The 23,437-nt window shown below is 42.7% G+C and overlaps 1 protein-coding gene across 1 annotated transcript in view; it reads right to left on the bottom strand.

The window, feature by feature from the left end:
- col25a1 (collagen type XXV alpha 1 chain) overlaps positions 1-21,647 on the bottom strand; it is a 206,830-nt gene extending 185,183 nt beyond the window's left edge. The window contains exons 1-3 of the mRNA XM_077229671.1: positions 21,609-21,647; positions 20,680-20,751; positions 10,405-10,521 (exon numbers count right to left, since the gene is read on the bottom strand). Of these exons, the coding sequence (XP_077085786.1) occupies positions 10,405-10,521; positions 20,680-20,751 (189 nt within the window). The 5' untranslated portion in view covers positions 21,609-21,647. The remainder of the gene's footprint in view (positions 1-10,404; positions 10,522-20,679; positions 20,752-21,608) is intronic.
- Positions 21,648-23,437: the final 1,790 nt, after the last annotated feature.

Below are 23,437 nucleotides of genomic sequence, written 5' to 3'. Positions count from 1 at the left end.
GGCTTTTCCACTCTGCCAGAAATTCTACTAAGGGTACCAGTCTCTCGAGACTGGCCTCTGGTGTAACTTGAGCAGCAAACGCAGCGCCCTGTAACGGCACACCGGCAGGGACCAACTGGTCTGACCGCTCTGAAACCCTCCTCAGAGGGAGCGAGCATTCCTTGGGAAATCGCTCGCTGGGACCGTCTGCGCCCCGGCATGAAGGCGGGGTTGGCAGAACGGGCCCCTGAGGGCACCGAGGAAGAATGGACACCGTAGAAAGAGGTGAACACCTTTCCGCCTCGGTGGCGACCACCCTCAGTGTCCTGCGCGCCATGGCACCAGGACTTCTTCTTAGCCGAAGCCTTCTTAGCTAATATAACTGTCCTCAGATCAGTTCTATTACTGGGAGATTTCATCTGAGAGTGCCGCGGCTGAGCCCACTGTCCAGCAGGGGGAGCACGAGACGCGACACTCTGCTTCAGCGCCCTATATGATGAGCTCGCAGACGGCCGGGGCTGCTCCCGCCCAGCAGCCCCAGGGACATGAATTTTTAAAGGGAGAAATTTCTTTCTTTGCCGGTGCCTTAACAGATGACGCAGCCTCGAGGGAGAGAAAACTCGCAAGCGTCTCTTCCACGCGAGGCATAGCCGAATAACCATATGATTTTGCCCCCACAATATTAGAATATGTTGAAGTCTGGGGACTAAACACTCTATATGACACCGGTTTTTTCCATGATTTCGACACCTCAGTGTGGAGATCGGGAAAAAACAGCAAGCACCGGCGTGGAGGTTGCACTCGTGACGGCAAAAATCTCTCATCTAATTTTGATTTAGAAACAGACTCCTGTCTAGTCACTGGCCATACAATGCTGAGTTTTTCTACAGCTCTTGTTAATACCTCCACTAGCTCATCACTTTCGGGTAAGGTGTAAGGTGGCGAATCCTCCACATCTCCCTCATTTATAACTGGTGCCTCAGCCCGAGCGGAAGAAACCGCAGCGCGTGCTTCCAAACACGGGACTGAGGCACTGGATCTCACAGGTGAAGGGAGAGATAAGGCAGAGCCCGTCTCTAACCCCGCTGAGAGATCCATCTGCGATCCCCACGATACACGTCGTCGCTCTGCCTCGGCAAGAGCGGGACCCGAACCGCAGGGAGCGCGCACCGAACCGCTCTCCTCGAAGAGCGGCCGGCGGGAGTGGAGCGTGCTTAATGGCAGACGCTCGCAATGCTCACAATCAGCTCCCTCGAGAGCTGACTGGGCATGCTGCACTCCCAAACAAACAACACAAAGAACTGTGTTTATCCCCACTCGTAAAATAACGCGAGCAGGGAGGGACACACTTCCTAAACTGCTGTTCGTTCGCCATATCTCTCTTAATATATATATATATATATATATATATATATATATATAGATAGATAAATTGTTTGTGTGGTGCAGAGTATGTAAAGACAGACAATATTCACACAGGGACAGATTCACATGTAGCGTGACTGAAGGCACAGAAAGCTGTTGCGCTTGTGTTTATGGGGTGCTTTATCGCTTTTTGGTCGATGACGTCACCCGCCTATGACGTTCCATCTCTCCATTGGGCTGATTCCATACGTGCTTCATGACGCACAACGCAGGGGCGTTCCCACAGCGTTTGACGCAGCTCGAGTTCCCTTGAAATGGAACTCCCAGAGAGAAGTGAGGCATTTACCACTTCTAGGAGATCCGCTTCTAAGCTGTGTAACACATTTTTGAAAAAAGATGTGGGAAGTGCGTCAAGGGCGCAGGTTGATGTTTTAAGGTGCTGTACGGTTTCTTCCAAAATGTTACCATTCATTTCTTCAAAATCAGACATAGTGACTACTTTCTCAGGCTGTTGTCTGATCTGCCTGACCCCAGCGCAACTCAAGGATGAGCTGATCCCCTTTCTGATATTATTGATTTTCTCAGAGAAGAAAGAAGCAAACTCACTGCACTTGCTCTCTGAGAGCCTTTCACTGGGAATCTGGCTTGGGGGATTTGTCAGTCTCTCTACAGTAGCAAAAAGAGTGCGTGTGTTGTTTATATTGCTGTTTATAATATTCGAGAAGAAAGTCTGTCTAGCTTTGCCTAGTTCCTTATTGAAAGCATGGATGCTGTCTTTCTAGATGTTATAATGGACTACAAGTTTTGTCTTCCGCCACATGCGCTCTGCTTTTCTGCATTGTCTTTTTATATTTTGCACTGCTGTTGAGTTTCTCCAAGGTGCTTTTTGTCTGCCATTCTTCTTCCTGACTTTCACAGGAGCAATATCATCAATTACACTCTTAACTTTTGAGTTAAAATAATCAAGGAGAAAATCAACAGAGTCAGCAGAAATGCTTGGTGTTAAGGATATAGCCTTCATAAACAGTACACTAGTGTTCTCATTTAAGCATCTCTTCTTGACAGACACAGATCTAGCTTCAATGGCAGGAGAGATCAATATATCAAAGAAAATACAAAAATGATCAGACAGTGCTACATCCTTAATAACAATCGATGAAATGTTTAGACCCTTACTGATAAGTAAATCTAGAGTGTGTCCATGAGTATGTGTGGGTCCATGTACATGCTGAGTCAGATCAAAAGTTTTTAAAACAGTTTAAATTTCTTTTGCCATATTGGTTTCTGCATTATCTATGTGAATGTTAAAGTCTCCAGCAATGATAAAACAGTCAAACTCTGAGGAAATTGATGATAACAGTTCTGTAAAGTCATCAGCAAAGGCTGGAGAGTATTTTGGAGGCCTGTAAACAATGATAAGTAAAATGCGTGGAGCACCTTTTAACACAATACCCAGATATTCGAAAGTTTTTGGTTCACCTCGAGCAGATGGAGGGGGGTGTGGGCCCTGGCGCTGTGGCAGAGGCCGAAGAGCTCTCACAGGAGGAGGGGGAGGGCGAGCTGGGCCCGCAGGCTTTGGTGGTTGTGGGGCCTGCCGTTTTTTGGTTGGTATCTTTTGGCTGGCCGCAAAAGAGTGGGATAGTCTGGTTCCAGCATACAACAGTTGTTCCATTTTCTCTGAGAAGCACAGAAGTGAAGATGCTGGAGAGAGAGATAACGTGTCTGGTGAGAGGGGCTGTTGCTCTTGGGTTATCGGAGGCTGTGATATGCTGTCCTGGTTTCCTTGGCTGTTTTCCAGAAAGTCATCCTTGGGTGCTGAATCTTGGAGCAGTGCTAGTAAGTCACAGTCTGTCTGTGGTGAGCTCTGTGGGCAGGGCTCAGCTGAGATTGTGTCCGTGAGCAGAGGTTGTTGTGGCTGAGTGGTGTTATCATTGTCCTTGTGTGATGTGTCAACCGCATGTCCATTCAGGTGCCGAAGTGAAGTCCTGTGGTCATTCATACTGTATCCAGGTGTGTGTGTGCCATTCAGGTAGAGTGGATTGGCACACACTGCAGAAGGATGACGGAGGGAGAAGTAGATATTGTCCTTTAGCACTCTTGAACCAAGTTTGTTTGGGTGGTGGCCATTCTGTTGAAACAGTTGCCTCTGACTCCAGAAAAGATTGAAGTTGTCAATGAAGTTCACTCCTTTTATATTGCAGGTTTTTTTGCAGCCATGTATTAAGCCCAAGCAACCGTGAAAACCTGTTTCTTCCTCTTGCTGGGAGTGGTACACTGATGAATGTTTGAACTTTCAGTCTTTTAAGTGTTTCAAAAAGTTCATTGAAATCCTTCTTAAGGAGTTCCGACTGCTCTTTATGAATATCATTCTTTCCCACATGAATGATGAGTCGATTTGCAGTCTTATGTTTCATAAGAATGTTCTGAAGTTCCCTGTTTACATCAGAAGTTGTTGCTTGTGGAAGGCAGCATGTAGTTGTATCCCTGCTGCTAATGTTTCTGATTATGGAGTCGCCCACTATCAGAGTCCTGGGCTCGGCTGCGCTGTGAGCTGAGTGCCGCTGTCTGCTCGACCTCTGCTCATTCATCAAATTTGGGGATTCCTCATTCATTAATACTTCAAATCTGTTCTCAAGATGTATAGGCGGTGGTAGGAGACCAGTGTTTGCAATCCTTGTCATAGCAATATCTGGGTTAGAGGATGCTACTGCGGCAATATGTGATGCTCGTGACAATCTGATGTCTCGAGTGCCTTTGGGTCTCGCTCCCTGTTTGTGGCATCGATTTGTAAGTCGATCGGCTTGTCTCTCTACACTCAGTATAGCCTGTCGAGGAGCACTAGATTCATGGGACTCACCGCCTGTATGCTGAGGACGTCCATGACGAAGCTCTGTTGTGTGTTCTGTCTGGTTTGGTGGTCCCGCAATTAACTTTGTTTCAAGAACTGCAATCCTTTGTAAAAGTCTGTGGCAGTTAGAGCAGCAAGTAGATTCCAGAGGAGGCATTTTCTTATCCTTATGAATGTCCTTATGGCAGTTGTGTTTTCTCTTCCCCGGAATGTAAGCTTTCAGTGGGAGGCTGGTCGAATAAAAGAATTCTGCTTTTTTTTTGTAGTAGGCTAATCCAAGTGTTTGAGCACTGTGCTGATTTGCTGAAGTTAAAATTAGGTGATAAAAGTATATAAAATATAAAAATATAAAAGCGATAGAGCAAAGCGCGGAGCAGTAAGCAAGAGCGTCCGAACAGTAGCTGAGCAGGAAGTGAAGAGGCTATCATAATATAGGCTATCATAAAAACAACAAACGATATGCCTATGTTACAGACGAAATATGAAAGACAAAATTTCGTTGACTAGTTTTGGATAGTTTATTAACTGTTTACTGTAAACTAGACTACTGCCACATTGAATAAGCTTTTGTTCACCAATTTCTGCTCAAATGCTAAATAAATTAGGCTATGTTTGTTTTGTCAAAAATAAAGTCATTAACTAGGATGCTATTATAGTGTTTGTTCCAATGTAGGCTTTATTCAAACTAATGAATCCTTAACTTTGAAATATGTATGATAACATTTATACTTTAGTTTTTACTAAGAAATATTACACTTGAAATATTTTTATTTTAATTGTTGCTGTAATTGTAACCTTTTTAATAAAATAGCAAATAATATATAAGGTAGATGTAAACAAAATCTCAATATAAGTCAATATAAGCCTTCTCTTCAAATTATTTGTATTGTGTTTTATTAGTGACAAATTTGGGGAGAGGATACATATCCAAAACTTTTTGAAAATACAGTATGAGAATTAACTACACAATTACTAGAAATGTTCACCTTGGATATTATACAATTTGCAAGCAAAAATACAAGTGGGAAAATACTATTTTCTTCTAGATGTTTCCGACTGTGAACCAATTTTGTAGTATATATATATATATTTCTTTTCTTTTGTCCTTGTATTCTTTCTTGTGGCTCAGTGACACACCTGTGAAAAGCTCATTATGCAGGCTCATTAAGCAGGTCTTTTGTCTTCACAGGTGTGAATCAGATCATTATACATGATTCACGCCCATTTTGCCTTTTGCCCTTTTGGCAATTGGGCCAAGTGGGCCCAAATGGGCCTTTAGCCCATTAAGATTTTGCCTTTCTAAAGAAAAAGTGTTTTACTAAATTTAAATCAATGTATTGTTTTATGTGAATGATTTGGCAGGATGATTTTCAGATCATTTTGAAGCAAAAATCCTAGGCGAGAACATCCATTAGTCAAAAGTCTTGTGGACACGTATTTAGTATGTGTTTTGTGGCCTTATTTCAGAGACTTTAAGTTTTCGTTTTTTTCAATAACCATGCATAAACAATATTCTCTCAAAAATACAAACATGTACATACATCTTGCTCACATATTATGGTAGCCTTGTTTTTGCTATATAGAGTGAATTTACACATTTGCCATGCCCTGACATTTGTACTTTTTTCAGCTGCTTATAAACATATTAATGCCAAAGTTGTCATTACACTCTATTTAGCACAAACAGAGCTACCATAATATGTGAGCAACATATTTTTGAGAGAATATTGTTTATGCATGGTTATTGAAAAAACTGAAACTTAAAGTAAAGGCCACAAAACACATACTAAATATTTGTCCACAAGACTTTTGACTAATGGATGTTGTTGCCTAGAGTTTTTGCTCCAAAATGATCTGAAAATCATCCTGCCTAATCATTTACACAAAACAATACATTGATTTAAATGTTGACACTTTTTGTTTGGAAAGGCAATATGTGTGGGGGCGTGAATACAGTGGTACCCAGTGGAAAAAGACACATATTTTCAAGATCTTTCCAACTCTAACTTTGAACCAATTCTGTAGAATATATACATGCATACATACATACATCTATATTTATTCTACAGAATTGGTTCAAAGTTTGAGTTGGAAAGATTTTACATTTACATTTATTCATTTAGCTGACGCTTTTATCCAAAGCGACTTACAATTGCTATATTTCAGAGGTCGCACGCCTCTGGAGCAACTAGGGGTTAAGTGTCTTGCTCAGAGACACATTGGTGTCTCACAGTGGATTCGAAACCAGGTCTCTCACACCAAAGGCATGTGTCTTATCCACTGCGCCATCACCACCCCCAAGAAAGATCTTGAAAATATTTGCCTTTTCCCAAAAATTTTGTATGCATGCAAATTGTATAATATCCAAGGTAAACATTTCTAGTAATTGTGCATTTCATCCTCATACTGTATTTTCATAAAGTTTTGGAATATGTATCCTCTCCCCAAATTTGTCACTAATAAAACACAATAAAAAAAGGTTACAATTACAACAATAATTACAATTTTACAATATTTCAAGTGTAATCTTTCTTTGTAAAAAGTATACATTTTATCATACGCATTTCAAAGGTAAGGAGTTTGAATATTGGAACAAACACTATAATAACATCTTAGTTGATAATTCAATATACCTACTTTATTTTTGACAAAACATCCCATACTAAATATTTAACATATGAGCAGAAATTGGCGAACAACAGCTTGTTTGATATGGCAGTAGTCTTTTTTTTTACAGTAAAAACTTTATAATCTATCCAAAACTAATAAACTAAATCTTGTCTAAACATTCATATTTAGTCAGTAACATATCGTGTTTATGAAATGTTAATTTGCAGTTTGTTGCTTATTCAAAGACATTTTATTTCAACATATTTCAGTCTATTTTTACTCATCTCGGTAGGTTATAGCAATACAGTTTGGATGTTCATGTAAAAATAACATGTTTACTAATGTTATTTTTTATGTTTTAATGTTTACTAATCATCATTAATAGATCTAATCTTAACAAATACTCCCCATAAGTACTCAATTGCATCCATATTTGCGAATGACATCAGTGACCACTGTGTCATTGCAACAGTTAGAAACACAAAAATTCCTACAACTAAACCAATCATCATAACCAAGCGTGACATGAAACACTTCTCAGAACAAGGGTTTATACACAATTTGAATAATTTGGAGTGGGAACAAATTAATTTAATTCCTGATCTTGAAATAGCCTGGGAATTTTTTTATCAAAATTTTTTTTGCTTTAGTAAACAAACATGCTCCTCGCAAAAGGTACATGGTGAAGGGTCGGAATAATGCATGGTTTTCTCATAATTTAGCAAATATGCTTCATGAGCGTAACCTGGCATGGGCAAAAGCTAGAAAAACTGATTTAAATTCAGGCTGGCTTGATTTTAGACGATTGCGCAATGCATGCACGGTTGCAGTCAGAAAAGCAGATCTATCAAAAGCATTTGACACTGTTGATCATACTTTACTGATACAACGATTATCTAGTATTGGATTAACTAAACATACGATTGGCTGGTTTAATAACTATCTTTCAAACAGAACTCAATGTGTACAGGCAGAAGGTTTTATCTCTGGTTCACTTAATGTCACTAAAGGTGTGCCACAGGGGTCATTCCTAGGACCCCTCCTATTTACTATATATTTAAATAATATTGATCGTAACGTTCTTAATGTAAAGTTTCATTATTATGCAGATGATACAGTTATATATAGTTCAGCATCCACACCCAATCTAGCTCTTTCTCAATTACAGTCTGCATTTGATATTGTTCAGCATAACTTAATTGAATTAAAACTGGTTTTAAATGTGGATAAAACAAAATGCATGTTGTTTTCTTAATCCAAATCAATCCCTCATAATAATCGTCTGCCTATTACTACGTCGCAAAATTCAAAAATTGAGTTTGTGACTCAGTACAGGTATCTGGGTATTTTAATTGATGATGCTCTCTCCTTTGGCCCTCATGTCCAGCAACTGGTGAAAAGATTGAAAGTTAAATTGGGTTTATACTTTAGAATTAAATCCTGTCTTTCCTTTGAGGCAAAAAAGAGGCTTGTTGCAGCGACTTTTATGTCGGTACTGGACTATGGTGATGTGATATATATGCATGCATCTACACAATGTTTACATGCTTTAGACACTGTTTATCATGGTGCACTGAGGTTTATAACAAATCTTAAAACTCTCACTCATCATTGTGTGTTGTATGCTCGGGTTGGCTGGTCTGCGTTGTCCATCCGAAGACAAAAACATTGGCATGTTTTTATTTATAAATCTATCCTGGGTTTACTTCATTCATAAATTTGTACATACATATGTAAAAAGAATCCTTCTAGCTATAGCCTCCGGTCACAGGAATTATTTTTACTGTCTGTTCCAGTGGTACGGACTGAATTTGGAAAAAAGCATTTAAATTTGCTGCTCCCTCTGCCTGGAATTGTTTGCAAAGTACATTGAAACTGAGGAATCTGGTCTCGTTGTTTTGTTGTGTTTTATCCAGCTGATGTGGGCGTTGCCAAGTTTGCATGGCTTGCCTCAGATCATTTGCATTTGAATAGCGCATGCTCTCCGTGGGCGTGGTCACATTAGCACTTAATGCGCTTTAATGAGCTGAAAATAAAACGACGGACATCTCTCTATTTTCATACAGATTACATAAACTGAGAATATTTGTTTTTTATATAAATGACTTAATTTAAAAGAAGAAAATTCAAGCTTCATGCCTGTGTGCCTGTATGCCTGTGTGACTGAGTATTCGCTGAGTTACAGTTTATTTTCGGACGCGTTTCAGAATGGACTTCACTGACAAAGATAAGGCAGAACTTGCATCATGTTTATTTTTCTTTATTTGGCAAAAAAGCACAAAACTTTGTTTTTATTGTGAGTATACACAAAAAAATAGACACTTAACAGGATCGAATGATGTATAAAACTTATATGTAAGATCAAAATCAACAGAGTATTTTGAGTCACTTTTGCACTGATAAGAAAAAACGTGAGCTGGTATCGCCAGCCCCAGGGGGTTAAGAACAAGAAAATAAAAGCTGTAAAAACCTGAGACTCTCATTGGGAAGGGAATATGTTGTATAGTCCCTTTGTCCAAAAGAGTCTGTAACTCCTGTGTTAACAACAGCATCTGATCTTGTTTCAACGTAGTCGGAAGAAAGCCATTGAAAAGAGGATGACGAGAATTTATCTCAATTCTGTAGCCTTTTTCTATAATTCGCAGAACCCAAGGAGAGATGTTCAGCAGAAATTGTCAAACTCTCTGAAAGGAGAATCAGTTTGGTAATCTTGTCTTGTTGAAGGGAAGTGGAGACGCCCAGGCAGCAATGCCTGTGCTGAGATCTGCTTTTAGACCCAAAAGGCTGTGATTTTGTGTGCGACGCCTAGGCCCTCGGCCCTTGCGAGGTGGACAAAAGCTGTCACACTGGCCTTCTGTTCCACCCTCCAAGAGCTTGGCCCAGGACAAGATGTTGAGGCCGTAGGCTGTTGGGATGCCTCAGATTGCTTTTTGGCTGCCTGAAACCTATCAACTTTGGTATTGACCATGTCGCCAAATAGGCCAGACAGGGGCATCTAGCAAAAATCCAGATCATTCAGCAGGCCAGCCTGGAATGCCTGACCCACTGCTTCATAAGCCTTGCCAACCAAAGCAGATGTGATACAACATTGCCTTGAAAGCAAGGCAGCTTTTTTAAAGATGATGCCAGGGTGGGAGAGATATAGCCCGCGACTTTCCTCACAACATGTGGTATTGAATTATACCCGTGCTTACTCAACTCCGTGATAGGGGATTTCCACAACCTCATGAATCACTGACACATGCGTAAGACTTTCCCATAGCATCAACACAATGACACAACATTGAAATTCCCTCAAAAGGGAGCTGCACCTAATATTTTTACACTCTTGCCTTGGTCCAAACAAACAATTGAAGGTCCTGGTAGGGTTATATGTTGGTGGATACTAATTTTCTCTAATGATTCAAAATGTATGTACATAAATTCACATATGAAAAAAGTTATGTGAGTAATGGATATCTATTGGTAAAAAACAGACTAAGTTTGTAAGCATGATCCTTCAACAGAAGCCATTGTTTCCAGATCTATGTGGGTCACTGCATTATCATGCTAAACCTCCAACTGCTAACATTTTGATAGGTTTTGAATTTAGAGATACTTACCGGGAGCCCTGGAACTCCTCGAGGACCATCTTTGCCTGTGTCCCCTGGGGGTCCTCTGGGGCCTGGGGGGCCTGGAGGCCCAGGAGGTCCTGGGGGCCCTGCTTGACCCTGGTCACCCTGTGTAAGTAATAAAATACACATGTCAAACATTATTAGTCAAAGTCAATGAATAAAACATACATTAACGTTGTTTGTATACAGTGAAAGGGAGAAACAGATTGAAAGGTCATTGATAAGCTAAGGAAGAGAATCTTGAAGAACCTCTCTTCTCTCACAGTAGGGGTGGGCGATATGACCAAAATCTTAATTCACCGAATGAGACATTTTATTTTACGATACCGATACTGTCAGGATTCAGGCTCGGAGACAGAGGTAAGTGATAAACATAAATGTATCTTTATTTAACTCAAAGGTAAGTATGCAGGGTTTCGGGAGTTCAACGGTGATCTCGAAGAGGATATATGTGGCAGGAATGCATCCAGGTGAGTGAGTCCTCTTCTTAAGGAATAACGTGGCGGGTAACACAGATCAATAACTTGAGTTTTTCTCTCTTTTCAGATCGTTCGTGGATAGGCGTGATTCAGGAAGGATTCCAGGTGAGTAGATCCTTTGAAGTGCACTTGACAATGAGCTCACCAGTTCAGTGATACTTTCCCTTTCTCTTGCAGCTCATCCAGTGGGAAACGGGACTCGTGGCGGATTCCAGGAAACGGAGAACATGAGTCATGGAGCGGATCCTGGGAACATCAGAACAAGGACAACAAGGTTAGTTTCTTTCAGGTAAGTATACATTACGTCCGTTGCTGAAGGATGGCTCAGAGTGAGACAAGTGGTGACTGGTAAGGGTCGTTCCTGTTGGAGGCTTGACAATGACTGGGAGTGAATCGGGTGCTTTTGTGCTGGCTGGGAAGTGAGTGCTGAGTGGAAACAGGTGCAGGTGATCAGTAATCTGGGGACAGTGATCTTTGCGTGGTGACATGTGAGGGATCTGATTGGCTCCTGACAGTACCCCTCCCTCCAGAGTCCGCGCCAGCGGACCTTGGACCTCGACGTCGTGGGGGTCTGCCTCTGGGTCGTGGTGCAGGTTTCTCGGGATGCTGAGCATGGAATTCTAGGAGCAGACTGGGATCAAGAACATCATTACGAGGTACCCAACTTCTCTCTTCTGGCCCATATCCCTCCCAATCAATGAGGTATTCTAACTGACCTCCCCGACGTCGAGAGTCCAAGATCTCCTTGATGAGGTAGATGGGCTCGGGTTCAACGGGTGGTATCGGGGGGTTTTCTTCGGGTTCGACCTCGTTGACTGACTGGGGAATCTGTGGATGATGGGGTTTCAGAAGTGAGACGTGAAACGTGGGATGGATACGGTATTCTGGGGGCAACCGGAGCTGGTAAGTGACTGGGTTGACTTGCTTGACAATTGGAAAGGGTCCGATGTACTTGGGATTTAATTTCTTACATGACTGGCGCAGTTTGATATCTCGAGTGGAAAGCCAGACTAGTTGCTCAGGTTGGTATTCTGGCGTGGATCTTCGGCGGGTGACAGCGAACTGCTGTTGTCTATTCACAGCTTGTCGGATGTGCTGATGAGTTTGGTTCCAGACCTGTTCGCTCTCCTCAAACCATTTGTTAACCGCGGGCACTTCTGAAGGTTCACCGGACCATGGGAATAACGGAGGTTGGTAACCAAGGATACATTGGAATGGAGTCAATTGAGTGGATGCTTGTCGGAGGGAATTCTGTGCATATTCTGCCCAGATGAGGTACCTACTCCAGATGTTCTGGTTGGAGTGGCAGAATGTGCGCAAGAACCGACCTAGATCCTGGATCTTTCTCTCGGTTTGTCCATTGGTTTGTGGATGATACCCGGAAGACAGACTCACTGTCACATTCATGAGAGTGAAAAATGATCGCCAGACTCGGGAAATGAACTGTGGCCCTCGATCGGAGACAATGTCCTCTGGCAGACCGAAATTTCGAAAGACATGTTCCATGAGAAGCTCAGCAGTATCAAAGGCGGTTGGAAGTCCCTTTAATGGAATGAACTTGCATGCCTTCGCGAACCGATCGATGGCTACTAGGATGCAAGTATTTCCGTCAGAAATCGGAAGGTCAGTAACAAAGTCCACTCCGATGTGGGACCAAGGTCTATTTGGAATAGGCAAGGGGACCAGTTTCCCCACTGGCAGATTTCTTGGGACCTTGGAGATGGCACATGGGATGCAACCTTGAATGAACTGAGTGATATCTTGGCGCATGTGAGCCCACCAATACTTCTCCTGAAGTGTGGCTAAGGTCTTGGTTATACCTGGGTGTCCAGTGGCCACTGAAGAATGAGCTGAGGAAATCAAGGCATTGTGAAATTCTTCAGTGACATGAATCTTTCCGGGAGGACATCCGGGAACTCTGGGTTGCTGATGAGCCAATTCTTGAAGCTGTTCGTTTATTTCCCACTGGATAGGATTTACGAATAACCTCTCGGGTAGAATGGTCTCAGGTTGATCAACAGGGCTCTCAGGGGCATGGATACGGGAAAGAGCGTCTGCACGGGTATTCTTGGATCCTGGACGATAGGCAATCTTGAAATGAAAGCGTGTAAAGAATAACGCCCATCGGGCCTGACGTGGATTTAACCGCTTGGCATCTCTCAGGTATTGGAGATTCTTATGATCGGTTAGGACTAGAAATGGGTGTTTGGCTCCCTCTAGCCAATGTCGCCATTCTTCCAAGGCAAGTTTTACTGCGAGAAGTTCTCGATTTCCAATATCGTAGTTTGCCTCTGCTGGAGAAAACTTTTTGGAGAAGAATGCACAAGGGAGTGGCTTTGAGGAGAACTCGGAACATTGGGACAGGATTCCTCCAACCCCGGTGGTGGAGGCATCGACTTCCACCATGAATGGTTTTTCAGGGTCTGGATGGTGAAGCAAAGGGGCACTGGTGAAGGCAGATTTCAGAGCATGAAAAGCTTTCTCAGCCTCGGGGTTCCACTGCAGGATCTTAGGTTTTCCTTTTAGCAAGGAGGTCAATGGAGAAGTGAGAAGACTGTACTGGTTGATAAATCTCCTATAGAAGTTGGCGAACCCGAGAAATCTCTGAAGCTCCTTCACGGACTTGGGAGTTGGCCAGGACAGGACGGTCTCGGTCTTTTGTTGGTCCATCTCCACTCCTCGATCGCTGAGTATGTATCCCAGGAAGTCGATGGTGCTTTGATGAAAGGTACACTTCTCAGCTTTCAGGAACAGAGTGAATTCTCTGAGACGTTGTAGGACTAAAGACACATGTCTCTGGTGTTCGATTGAATTCTTGGAATAGATCAAGATGTCATCGATATAGACCAGAACAAACTTCCCTAGAAAGTCTCTGAGGATCTCATCCATGAAACTTTGGAAAACGGAAGGAGCGTTGACCAAACCATATGGCATGACAAGATATTCGTAGTGGCCAGCAGGGGTTATGAAAGCAGTCTTCCACTCATCTCCTCCTTTGATACGGATTAGATTGTACGCACTCCGTAAGTCAAGCTTGGTGAACATCTTTGCCTCTCTGAGTTGTTCGAGAGCAGCAGGTATGAGAGGCAAAGGGTAGCTAAACTTCACAGTGACTTGATTCAAGGCTCTGTAATCAATGCATGGTCTTAAACCACCGCCTTTCTTGGCCACGAAGAAGAAACTTGCGGCGGCAGGAGATGTGGAAGGTCGGATGCAACCCTGATCTAAAGCTTCGTGGATATATTTCTTCATGGATTCTTGCTCTGGAATGGACAAGGAGTAAATCCGACCCTTGGGGAGACGTGCATCAGGGATCAGGTCTATAGCACAATCCCATGGTCGATGAGGGGGTAACTTGGAAGCAGTGACAGGATTGATGAGGTAGATGGGCTCGGGTTCAACGGGTGGTATCGGGGGGTTTTCTTTGGGTTCGACCTCGTTGACTGACTGGGGAATCTGTGGATGATGGGGTTTCAGAAGTGAGACGTGAAACGTGGGATGGATACGGTATTCTGGGGGCAACCGGAGCTGGTAAGTGACTGGGTTGACTTGCTTGACAATTGGAAAGGGTCCGATGTACTTGGGATTTAATTTCTTACATGACTGGCGCAGTTTGATATCTCGAGTGGAAAGCCAGACTAGTTGCTCAGGTTGGTATTCTGGCGTGGATCTTCGGCGGGTGTCAGCGAACTGCTGTTGTCTATTCACAGCTTGTCGGATGTGCTGATGAGTTTGGTTCCAGACCTGTTCGCTCTCCTCAAACCATTTGTTAACCGCGGGCACTTCTGAAGGTTCACCGGACCATGGGAATAACGGAGGTTGGCAACCAAGGATACATTGGAATGGAGTTAATTGAGTGGATGCTTGTCGGAGGGAATTCTGTGCATATTCTGCCCAGATGAGGTACCTACTCCAGATGTTCTGGTTGGAGTGGCAGAATGTGCGCAAGAACCGACCTAGATCCTGGATCTTTCTCTCGGTTTGTCCATTGGTTTGTGGATGATACCCGGAAGACAGACTCACTGTCACATTCATAAGAGTGAAAAATGATCGCCAGACTCGGGAAATGAACTGTGGCCCTCGATCGGAGACAATGTCCTCTGGCAGACCGAAATTTCGAAAGACATGTTCCATGAGAAGCTCAGCAGTATCAAAGGCGGTTGGAAGTCCCTTTAATGGAATGAACTTGCATGCCTTCGCGAACCGATCGATGGCTACTAGGATGCAAGTATTTCCGTCAGAAATCGGAAGGTCAGTAACAAAGTCCACTCCGATGTGGGACCAAGGTCTATTTGGAATAGGCAAGGGGACCAGTTTCCCCACTGGCAGATTTCTTGGGACCTTGGAGATGGCACATGGGATGCAACCTTGAATGAACTGAGTGATATCTTGGCGCATGTGAGCCCACCAATACTTCTCCTGAAGTGTGGCTAAGGTCTTGGTTATACCTGGGTGTCCAGTGGCCACTGAAGAATGAGCTGAGGAAATCAAGGCGTTGCGAAATTCTTCAGGGACATGAATCTTCCCGGGAGGACATCCTGGAACTCTGGGTTGCTGATGAGCCAATTCTTGAAGCTGTTTGTTTATTTCCCACTGGATAGGATTTACGAATAACCTCTCGGGTAGAATGGTCTCAGGTTGATCAACAGGGCTCTCAGGGGCATGGATACGGGAAAGAGCGTCTGCACGGGTATTCTTGGATCCTGGACGATAGGCAATCTTGAAATGAAAGCATGTAAAGAATAACGCCCATCGGGCCTGACGTGGATTTAACCGCTTGGCATCTCTCAGGTATTGGAGATTCTTATGATCGGTTAGGACTAGAAATGGGTGTTTGGCTCCCTCTAGCCAATGTCGCCATTCTTCCAAGGCAAGTTTTACTGCGAGAAGTTCTCGATTTCCAATATCGTAGTTTGCCTCTGCTGGAGAAAACTTTTTGGAGAAGAATGCACAAGGGAGTGGCTTTGAGGAGAACTAGGAACATTGGGACAGGATTCCTCCAACCCCGGTGGTGGAGGCATCGACTTCCACCATGAATGGTTTTTCAGGGTCTGGATGGTGAAGCAAAGGGGCACTGGTGAAGGCAGATTTCAGAGCATGAAAAGCTTTCTCAGCCTCGGGGTTCCACTGCAGGATCTTAGGTTTTCCTTTTAGCAAGGAGGTCAATGGAGAAGTGAGAAGACTGTACTGGTTGATAAATCTCCTATAGAAGTTGGCGAACCCGAGAAATCTCTGAAGCTCCTTCACGGACTTGGGAGTTGGCCAGGACAGGACGGTCTCGGTCTTTTGTTGGTCCATCTCCACTCCTCGATCGCTGAGTATGTATCCCAGGAAGTCGATGGTGCTTTGATGAAAGGTACACTTCTCAGCTTTCAGGAACAGAGTGAATTCTCTGAGACGTTGTAGGACTAGAGACACATGTCTCTGGTGTTCGATTGGATTCTTGGAATAGATCAAGATGTCATCGATATAGACCAGAACAAACTTCCCTAGAAAGTCTCTGAGGATCTCATCCATGAAACTTTGGAAAACGGAAGGAGCGTTGACCAAACCATATGGCATGAGACGATATTTGTAGTGGCCAGCAGGGGTTATGAAAGCAGTCTTCCACTCATCTCCTCCTTTGATACGGATTAGATTGTACGCACTCCGTAAGTCAAGCTTGGTGAACATCTTTGCCTCTCTGAGTTGTTCGAGAGCAGCAAGTATGAGAGGCAAAGGGTAGCTAAACTTCACAGTGACTTGATTCAAGGCTCTGTAATCAATGCATGGTCTTAAACCACCGCCTTTCTTGGCCACGAAGAAGAAACTTGCGGCGGCAGGAGATGTGGAAGGTCGGATGTAACCCTGATCTAAAGCTTCGTGGATATATTTCTTCATGGATTCTTGCTCTGGAATGGACAAGGAGTAAATCCGACCCTTGGGGAGACGTGCATCAGGGATCAGGTCTATAGCACAATCCCATGGTCGATGAGGGGGTAACTTGGAAGCAGTGACAGGATTGAAGACGTCAGAGAACTTAGAATAACAGGCTGGGATATTAGTTGACAAGTTTTCCGTGGGACTCTCTATGGACGTGGAGTTAACTTTGAGCATTTGGGTCCTTGGGTTACTGGATGAACGGGATACTGGATCGTTGATCTCTGGACATTGACATCCCCATTGCAGGATTTTCCCAGACGTCCAATCAATGGTGGGTTGGTGATGGACGAGCCATGGCCGACCAAGGATGAGATCTGTTTGGCTGTTTAGCAACACAAATGGTTCAAACCACTCTTGGTGCGTCTCTCCCACACACAATTGAATAGGACCAATCTGGGTAGTAACGTTCGTCTTGTTAATTAACTCACCCGTTACAGCGTAGATGGCGTAAGACTTGGGAGTGTTGATCTCTCGCAGACTGAGCCTCTTACAGAGTTCTCCAGAAATGAAGTTTCCCGCGGACCCTGAGTCGATGATAGCTGTTACAGAGATGTGTTTTTCTTGAATCTTTAATATCACAGGAATCGTGAGTGGTGCTGAGACAATGGGTTGATTAAAGACTGAGCTTACCATCATTTTCCCCGGTCGAATTGGGCAGTTAAGTCTGAAGTGACCCTTGGTACCACAGTACATACATAACTTCATCTCTCTTCGACGAACACGTTCAGCCTGAGAAATTTTTGAAGTGTCGACTTGCATCTCTTCAACTTGATTTTCTGGATTGAGATTCTTGGGATTCTGAAAAGACACAGGATGGTGATGAGACTGATCAGCGTAACAACTCAAAGATCGTTGATGGACTCGCTTGGCTTGCTGAATGAATTTCTCAATTCCTAAGCTGTCATCATAGATCGCCAGTTGGAGGCGCATAGCTGGGTTTAAACCTCGACGGAAAACAGAAATCAGAGCTCTCTCATTCCATCCACTATTTGATGCAAGTGTGCGAAATTCCACAGAATACTCAGTCAATGACTTCTTTCCTTGACGTAATTGTAGGAGCTGTTCTCCAAATGAGGAATCATCCGCGGGTCGTCCGAAAACTTCCTTAAAATGTTTGACAAACTCTTGAACTGACGCAACCACTGTGGATTCCTGCATCCATAACGCCTCTGCCCACCTCAGAGCTGCTCCAGAGAGTTGCTGAATGATAAATGCCACTTTCGATCTCTCATTGGGATAGAGCTGAACTTGCTGTTCCAGAGCTAGCGAACACTGGAGTAAAAATCCCTTGCAGTCCTCCGCCCGGCCAGAGAAGGGCGCTGGGCGCAGCGGGGGAGTTGCAAAGCAGGTAATCGAAGAAGCGGCGCTCGCGGAAGTTCTCACTGGAGTAAACATGGGTTCTGTCAGAGGATCGGTGGTAGGTGTGGAGCTGGTAGCAACAGCGGGCTGTCCGGAATCCATCTCTCACCTCTTTCTGTTGTTAGGTCAAGCCTTCTGTCAGGATTCAGGCTCGGAGACAGAGGTAAGTGATAAACATAAATGTATCTTTATTTAACTCAAAGGTAAGTATGCAGGGTTTCGGGAGTTCAACGGTGATCTCGAAGAGGATATATGTGGCAGGAATGCATCCAGGTGAGTGAATCCTCTTCTTAAGGAATAACGTGGCGGGTAACACAGATCTATAACTTGAGTTTTTCTCTCTTTTCAGATCGTTCGTGGATAGGCGTGATTCAGGAAGGATTCCAGGTGAGTAGATCCTTTGAAGTGCACTTGACAATGAGCTCACCAGTTCAGTGATACTTTCCCTTTCTCTTGCAGCTCATCCAGTGGGAAACGGGACTCGTGGCGGATTCCAGGAAACGGAGAACATGAGTCATGGAGCGGATCCTGGGAACATCAGAACAAGGACAACAAGGTTAGTTTCTTTCAGGTAAGTATACTTTACGTCCGTTGCTGAAGGATGGCTCAGAGTGAGACAAGTGGTGACTGGTAAGGGTCGTTCCTGTTGGAGGCTTGACAATGACTGGGAGTGAATCGGGTGCTTTTGTGCTGGCTGGGAAGTGAGTGCTGAATGGAAACAGGTGCAGGTGATCAGTAATCTGGGGACAGTGATCTTTGCGTGGTGACATGTGAGGGATCTGATTGGCTCCTGACAGATACATATCTCGATATAGATATTTTTATTTTATTTTTCTTATTAAAAATAAGAACAAAGAAGGAAATTACAAACAGTAAGACAAATACAATAGACCAAAGATACAAGTTAAATAAACTTTACATTTTTCAGCTACAGTAAGTTTATTTAACATCTACTAAGAAATACTACATAAATTGAATAATTAAATGTATAACCAAAACACTGCATAGTCTTCACTGTATGAATCAAATATGAACTGATTCTTATTAAAGATACAAACGTGATTCAGTCAAGAGCAGTGAGTGATTTTCTCTTTGTCTTTTGTTGTTTGATTAACATTGATGAGACAGAAAGCAATTTATTTTGCTGCTGTCCCTTTAATACCGAATGCATGGATCCACTTTACTGACAGACATCCGGTTTTCAGCCAACTGTTTACGTTAATTGAAGACATAATAAGTGTTTACGTCAATACTCCACACGATGGGCATTTTGACATTATTCTGCGTCTATCTGACCATTCAAGCGCAATAACACATGAAAGAGAACTAAATTTGCGATCGCATGCTGCGCACTTCGGGTGCATGTCAGTCAGCACAAGCACCAACTGCACAGAGTTCTTTTTCACAGCTTATTGCACTTAATAACTTTATCAAACAAGATAAATGTTCCGAATTCGTGATTGCATGTGGTCTAAGAGAGGTGGCTTTCTGTGTGCACCAACCGCATTGAGTTTTCAAAGCTTATTGCGCTCAACATCAAGCAAGTCCCACTCTATGTTTTCTCATTCATGCACGTTTCTTTATCACTCTTATGCGTATATAACTTTAAGTAGTATCGCTCTTATGCATATATAACTCTAAGTAGTACTCTGCTACAGATATATTTACATACTGCAAAATGAATGATATAGTGAAATCTCTAACGACAGACACTTTATACCGTGGTCACGATATACACTGTCATACCACCCAGCCCTATCTCACAGTATTAAATCAAAAATTTTAGCATATGGCAGCAGATGTAATATTTGCTCTATGATCCAGTTCAGTTCTACTGTGAGAATTCACAATTTGGCAGCATTATTGCTTCTAATTACCTCCACATTATTTCTAACCCTGCCTAGAGTGTGAACCATCATGTTTATGAACACTTACTTTACATTCATTTTAAGCACCTGCGCTGGTTGTAATCGGGAACAGAAAGAATCATCTGGCCGTATTAATTAGAACAATAACATTTGTGATTTATACTTGTTTTTTCAGTTTCCTTAATCTGTATTTTTTCTCTGTTGACAGACAATTTATACATTGTAATTTGTATGAGGTCACTCACCACAAAGATGGCTTGGATCACAGAACTCAGAGCCTCCTTTTTTGCAGTATTATATATTTATGAATATATAATATTTAAAGTATATACTGTCAATTTAACAAAATGATTTAGTTAAGTTAATTACATAAATATAATGATTCATATGATTTAAACTTAAAGTAGAAATTAAATCATTATCTTAAATAATTAATGATCGTGTCACAATATCTTCATTTAGACATTTATTTGTTTACTAGCAAAAACTTATGTAATTCATTTTAATAGTTTGTCACTAGTCTAGCTGAGGACTAAAGTAAAGGCAGAAGAATGGAGAGCAAATGATGGGCCAAAGATGAGAAGCCCAGTCTGATGGAGCAGTGTGTGAGGGAACAGAATGAGGACAAGCACTACCTTAATGAGTCGACGTTTAATGAGTTGTTGATCAGCAGAAAGAAAGCCATGATTTATCTTAGGGAAGACCATCTGAGCAGGTGTGTGAGGTCAAAAGAGGTCGGAGATCAAAGTTAAGAGAAGTTGGAGAGGAGAGTTGCATGAGGTCCCGGACAAGGAAAGGGAAAGGAAAAAAAGGTACAAAAATTTATTATAGTAATTGAGTCAGAAGACCCAATCCAGTGCCTTCATGCATTAGTAAAAATTGACATTTTCCATGGTGCCAGCAATGAAAGTCTCAACTGACTTTGGCAACAAAGGCTGTAATTACCACCTCATGGGTGCTAGGACATCTACACTGACAGAGCCAATCCGAAGAAACATGTCAACTTCTACTCACTGAAAGCACTGTCATCACAGTTTTCTTTGAAGCCAAGGCAGACTCCAGGAATTGGAAACACTGAAACCCATCATGCAGATTCATTTGTCTCTATGTCCGTGGACTAAATTAGATGTTTACATAGTCAAGGTATCTCAAGGGGGCACCAGTAATTAAGAGGACACAAATAATTATGTCACTATAGATTTAAATATCAGGAAAGGATGGATTTGTGGTGAACCAAAGATACTCTGAATCTTGAATTTTTATTTTATTTTATTTTTTTCATAATTAATCACGCATTTATTAGGGGAAATAAACAGTTGCTCTGCTGTGAATGCATACATTCCTGTCACCACACTGCATAATATTGACAACTCTGGAACTTGGACAGAGGGTCATAATGAGTGAAAGTATGTTTTGATTGGTTGGAATGGATTTATCAGACACAATTGTGTTTGGCCCAAGTCTGTCACTGCATAGGCACAGGGGACAAATGCTGTGTTGATATTCCTCAATGTGTGTATAATCCATAGAGTCTGCCTTGGGCCGTTTGGCCGAGCCAACAAACCTTCACAGTCAGGATTTGATTGCTGTGTAATGCAGCCAGGGTGGGTAGACCAGGTAGTCCCTGGGGACAAACAGCATAACAATGGCACAATACAAACACAACAGCAAGCATGAAAATAAAAACCATACACTCCAAAGAAGGCTTGCACTTACCTCTTTTTTGCATTTGTTTTGTATCTGTTAGAAGTTTGAAGAGGTTGTCTAATTGACAAAGAGGCTATCACACACTGCTCTGTTATGATGTGAAAAGAATTTTGATTTGATCTCAGCAGTGCACTTAGCCAAACACAGATCATGGGTATTTCTTACTCGTTTACTTTGGATTTGTTCTCGGCAACGAACTTAGCCAAACACAGATCATAGGTATTTCTTTCTCATTTATTTTGGATTTGTGCTCTTGTATTGTGTGCCAATACTCTTACATTTAAACTTGAATATTGGGCCTCATTCATGAAACTTTCGTAAACATAAGTGGCCATGTGCCTAACAATATTCAATTAACGGTCAGGGGTTTGAAGATTCATCAAGGGAAAATGAAATGCTTGAGGGAGAAGGGATAAGGGCCTCGCATTGATCAGTACTTCTTACAAAGTCAGTCAAGTCAGTCGAATGAAATCCAGCGACAGGAAGCAAACCACAGTTCGCAGGATATTAGCACCCCTGTCATAGAGGAGAGGAGGGTTTGCACAGTTAGTGATGAACATATTGATTCTTGTGAACCCGGTCAGACTAACCAGCATAAGAGAGAAAAGAACCTCAACGGGCATAGGCCTGGAGTTAGATGGCCAAGAGCTTGGGAGAAAACTGCATGGGACACAGTAAACACAGATCTATGCTTTGCATTGGAAAGATTAACTGGTACAGTTGAAAAGAAAGTGGATAAATTTGGGGACATCATTTACGCATATGGAAGTGAGAAGTTTGGTGTGGAAAAAAGGAAGGAAAAAGAATAAACTACTCCTGGATTGTCTAGACGGCAGCAGAAAATTGAAGGGTTAGTTAGAGAAAGGAGACAGCTGAGGAAGCAATGGAAAAGAGCGGAACAAAGTCAGAAGGAGGGACTCAATCTCTTACAAAGGGCCATAAAAGATAAGTTTGCAATATTACGCAGAGCTGAGCGCCTACGGAAACGCTACAAAAAGAAGGAGCGTGCGAGGGCTAATTTCTATAAAGATCCATTCAAATTCGTAAAGAAGTTATTCACCAGTGAGAAGAATGACACTTTAAAAGCATCTAGGGTTGAGCTAGAGAGATATTTGGAGGAAACGTATACAGATGCAAAAAGGCATGAGCCTATCTCAATTCCGTCAGACATCCCACCTGTCAATCCACCAGAATACCAAATGGAGGTCTGTGCACCTAAGTGAAAGAGATAGAGCAGGTTGTGTGAAAGGCAAGGGCTTCATCATCTCCAGGGCCTAATGGAGTTCCGTACAGAGTGTACAAGAGTGCTTCAGGAGTTCTACGAATTCTGTGGAAATTGATAAAAGTGGCTTGGGAAAAGCAGGTTGTACCTAGAGCATGGTGCCGAGCAGGGGGAGTCTTTATACCCAAAGAAAAAGATGCTACAAGCATCAGTCAGTTTCGCCCTATTTCACTATTAAACGTCGAAGGCAAGATTTTCTTCAGCATTATTGCTCAGAGATTGTCAACCTACCTATTAAAGAATGGCTTCATTGACACTTCAGTTCAAAAAGCGGGCATTCCAGGATTCTCAGGATGCTTAGAACACATCAGTGTTATCTGGCAACGAATTCAATCAGCTAAAAAGGAGAGGAAGGAGCTCCACGTGACATTCCTGGATTTGGCTAATGCATATGGTTCAGTGCC

This window comes from Siphateles boraxobius, unplaced genomic scaffold (genome assembly GCF_051911475.1).
Source record: "Siphateles boraxobius isolate OS27281-9 unplaced genomic scaffold, OSU_SipBor_1 130, whole genome shotgun sequence".
Taxonomy (NCBI): domain Eukaryota; kingdom Metazoa; phylum Chordata; class Actinopteri; order Cypriniformes; family Leuciscidae; genus Siphateles; species Siphateles boraxobius.
The sequence above is the reverse complement of the archived record's forward strand: the minus strand, read 5'-3'. Positions and strand labels throughout refer to the sequence as shown.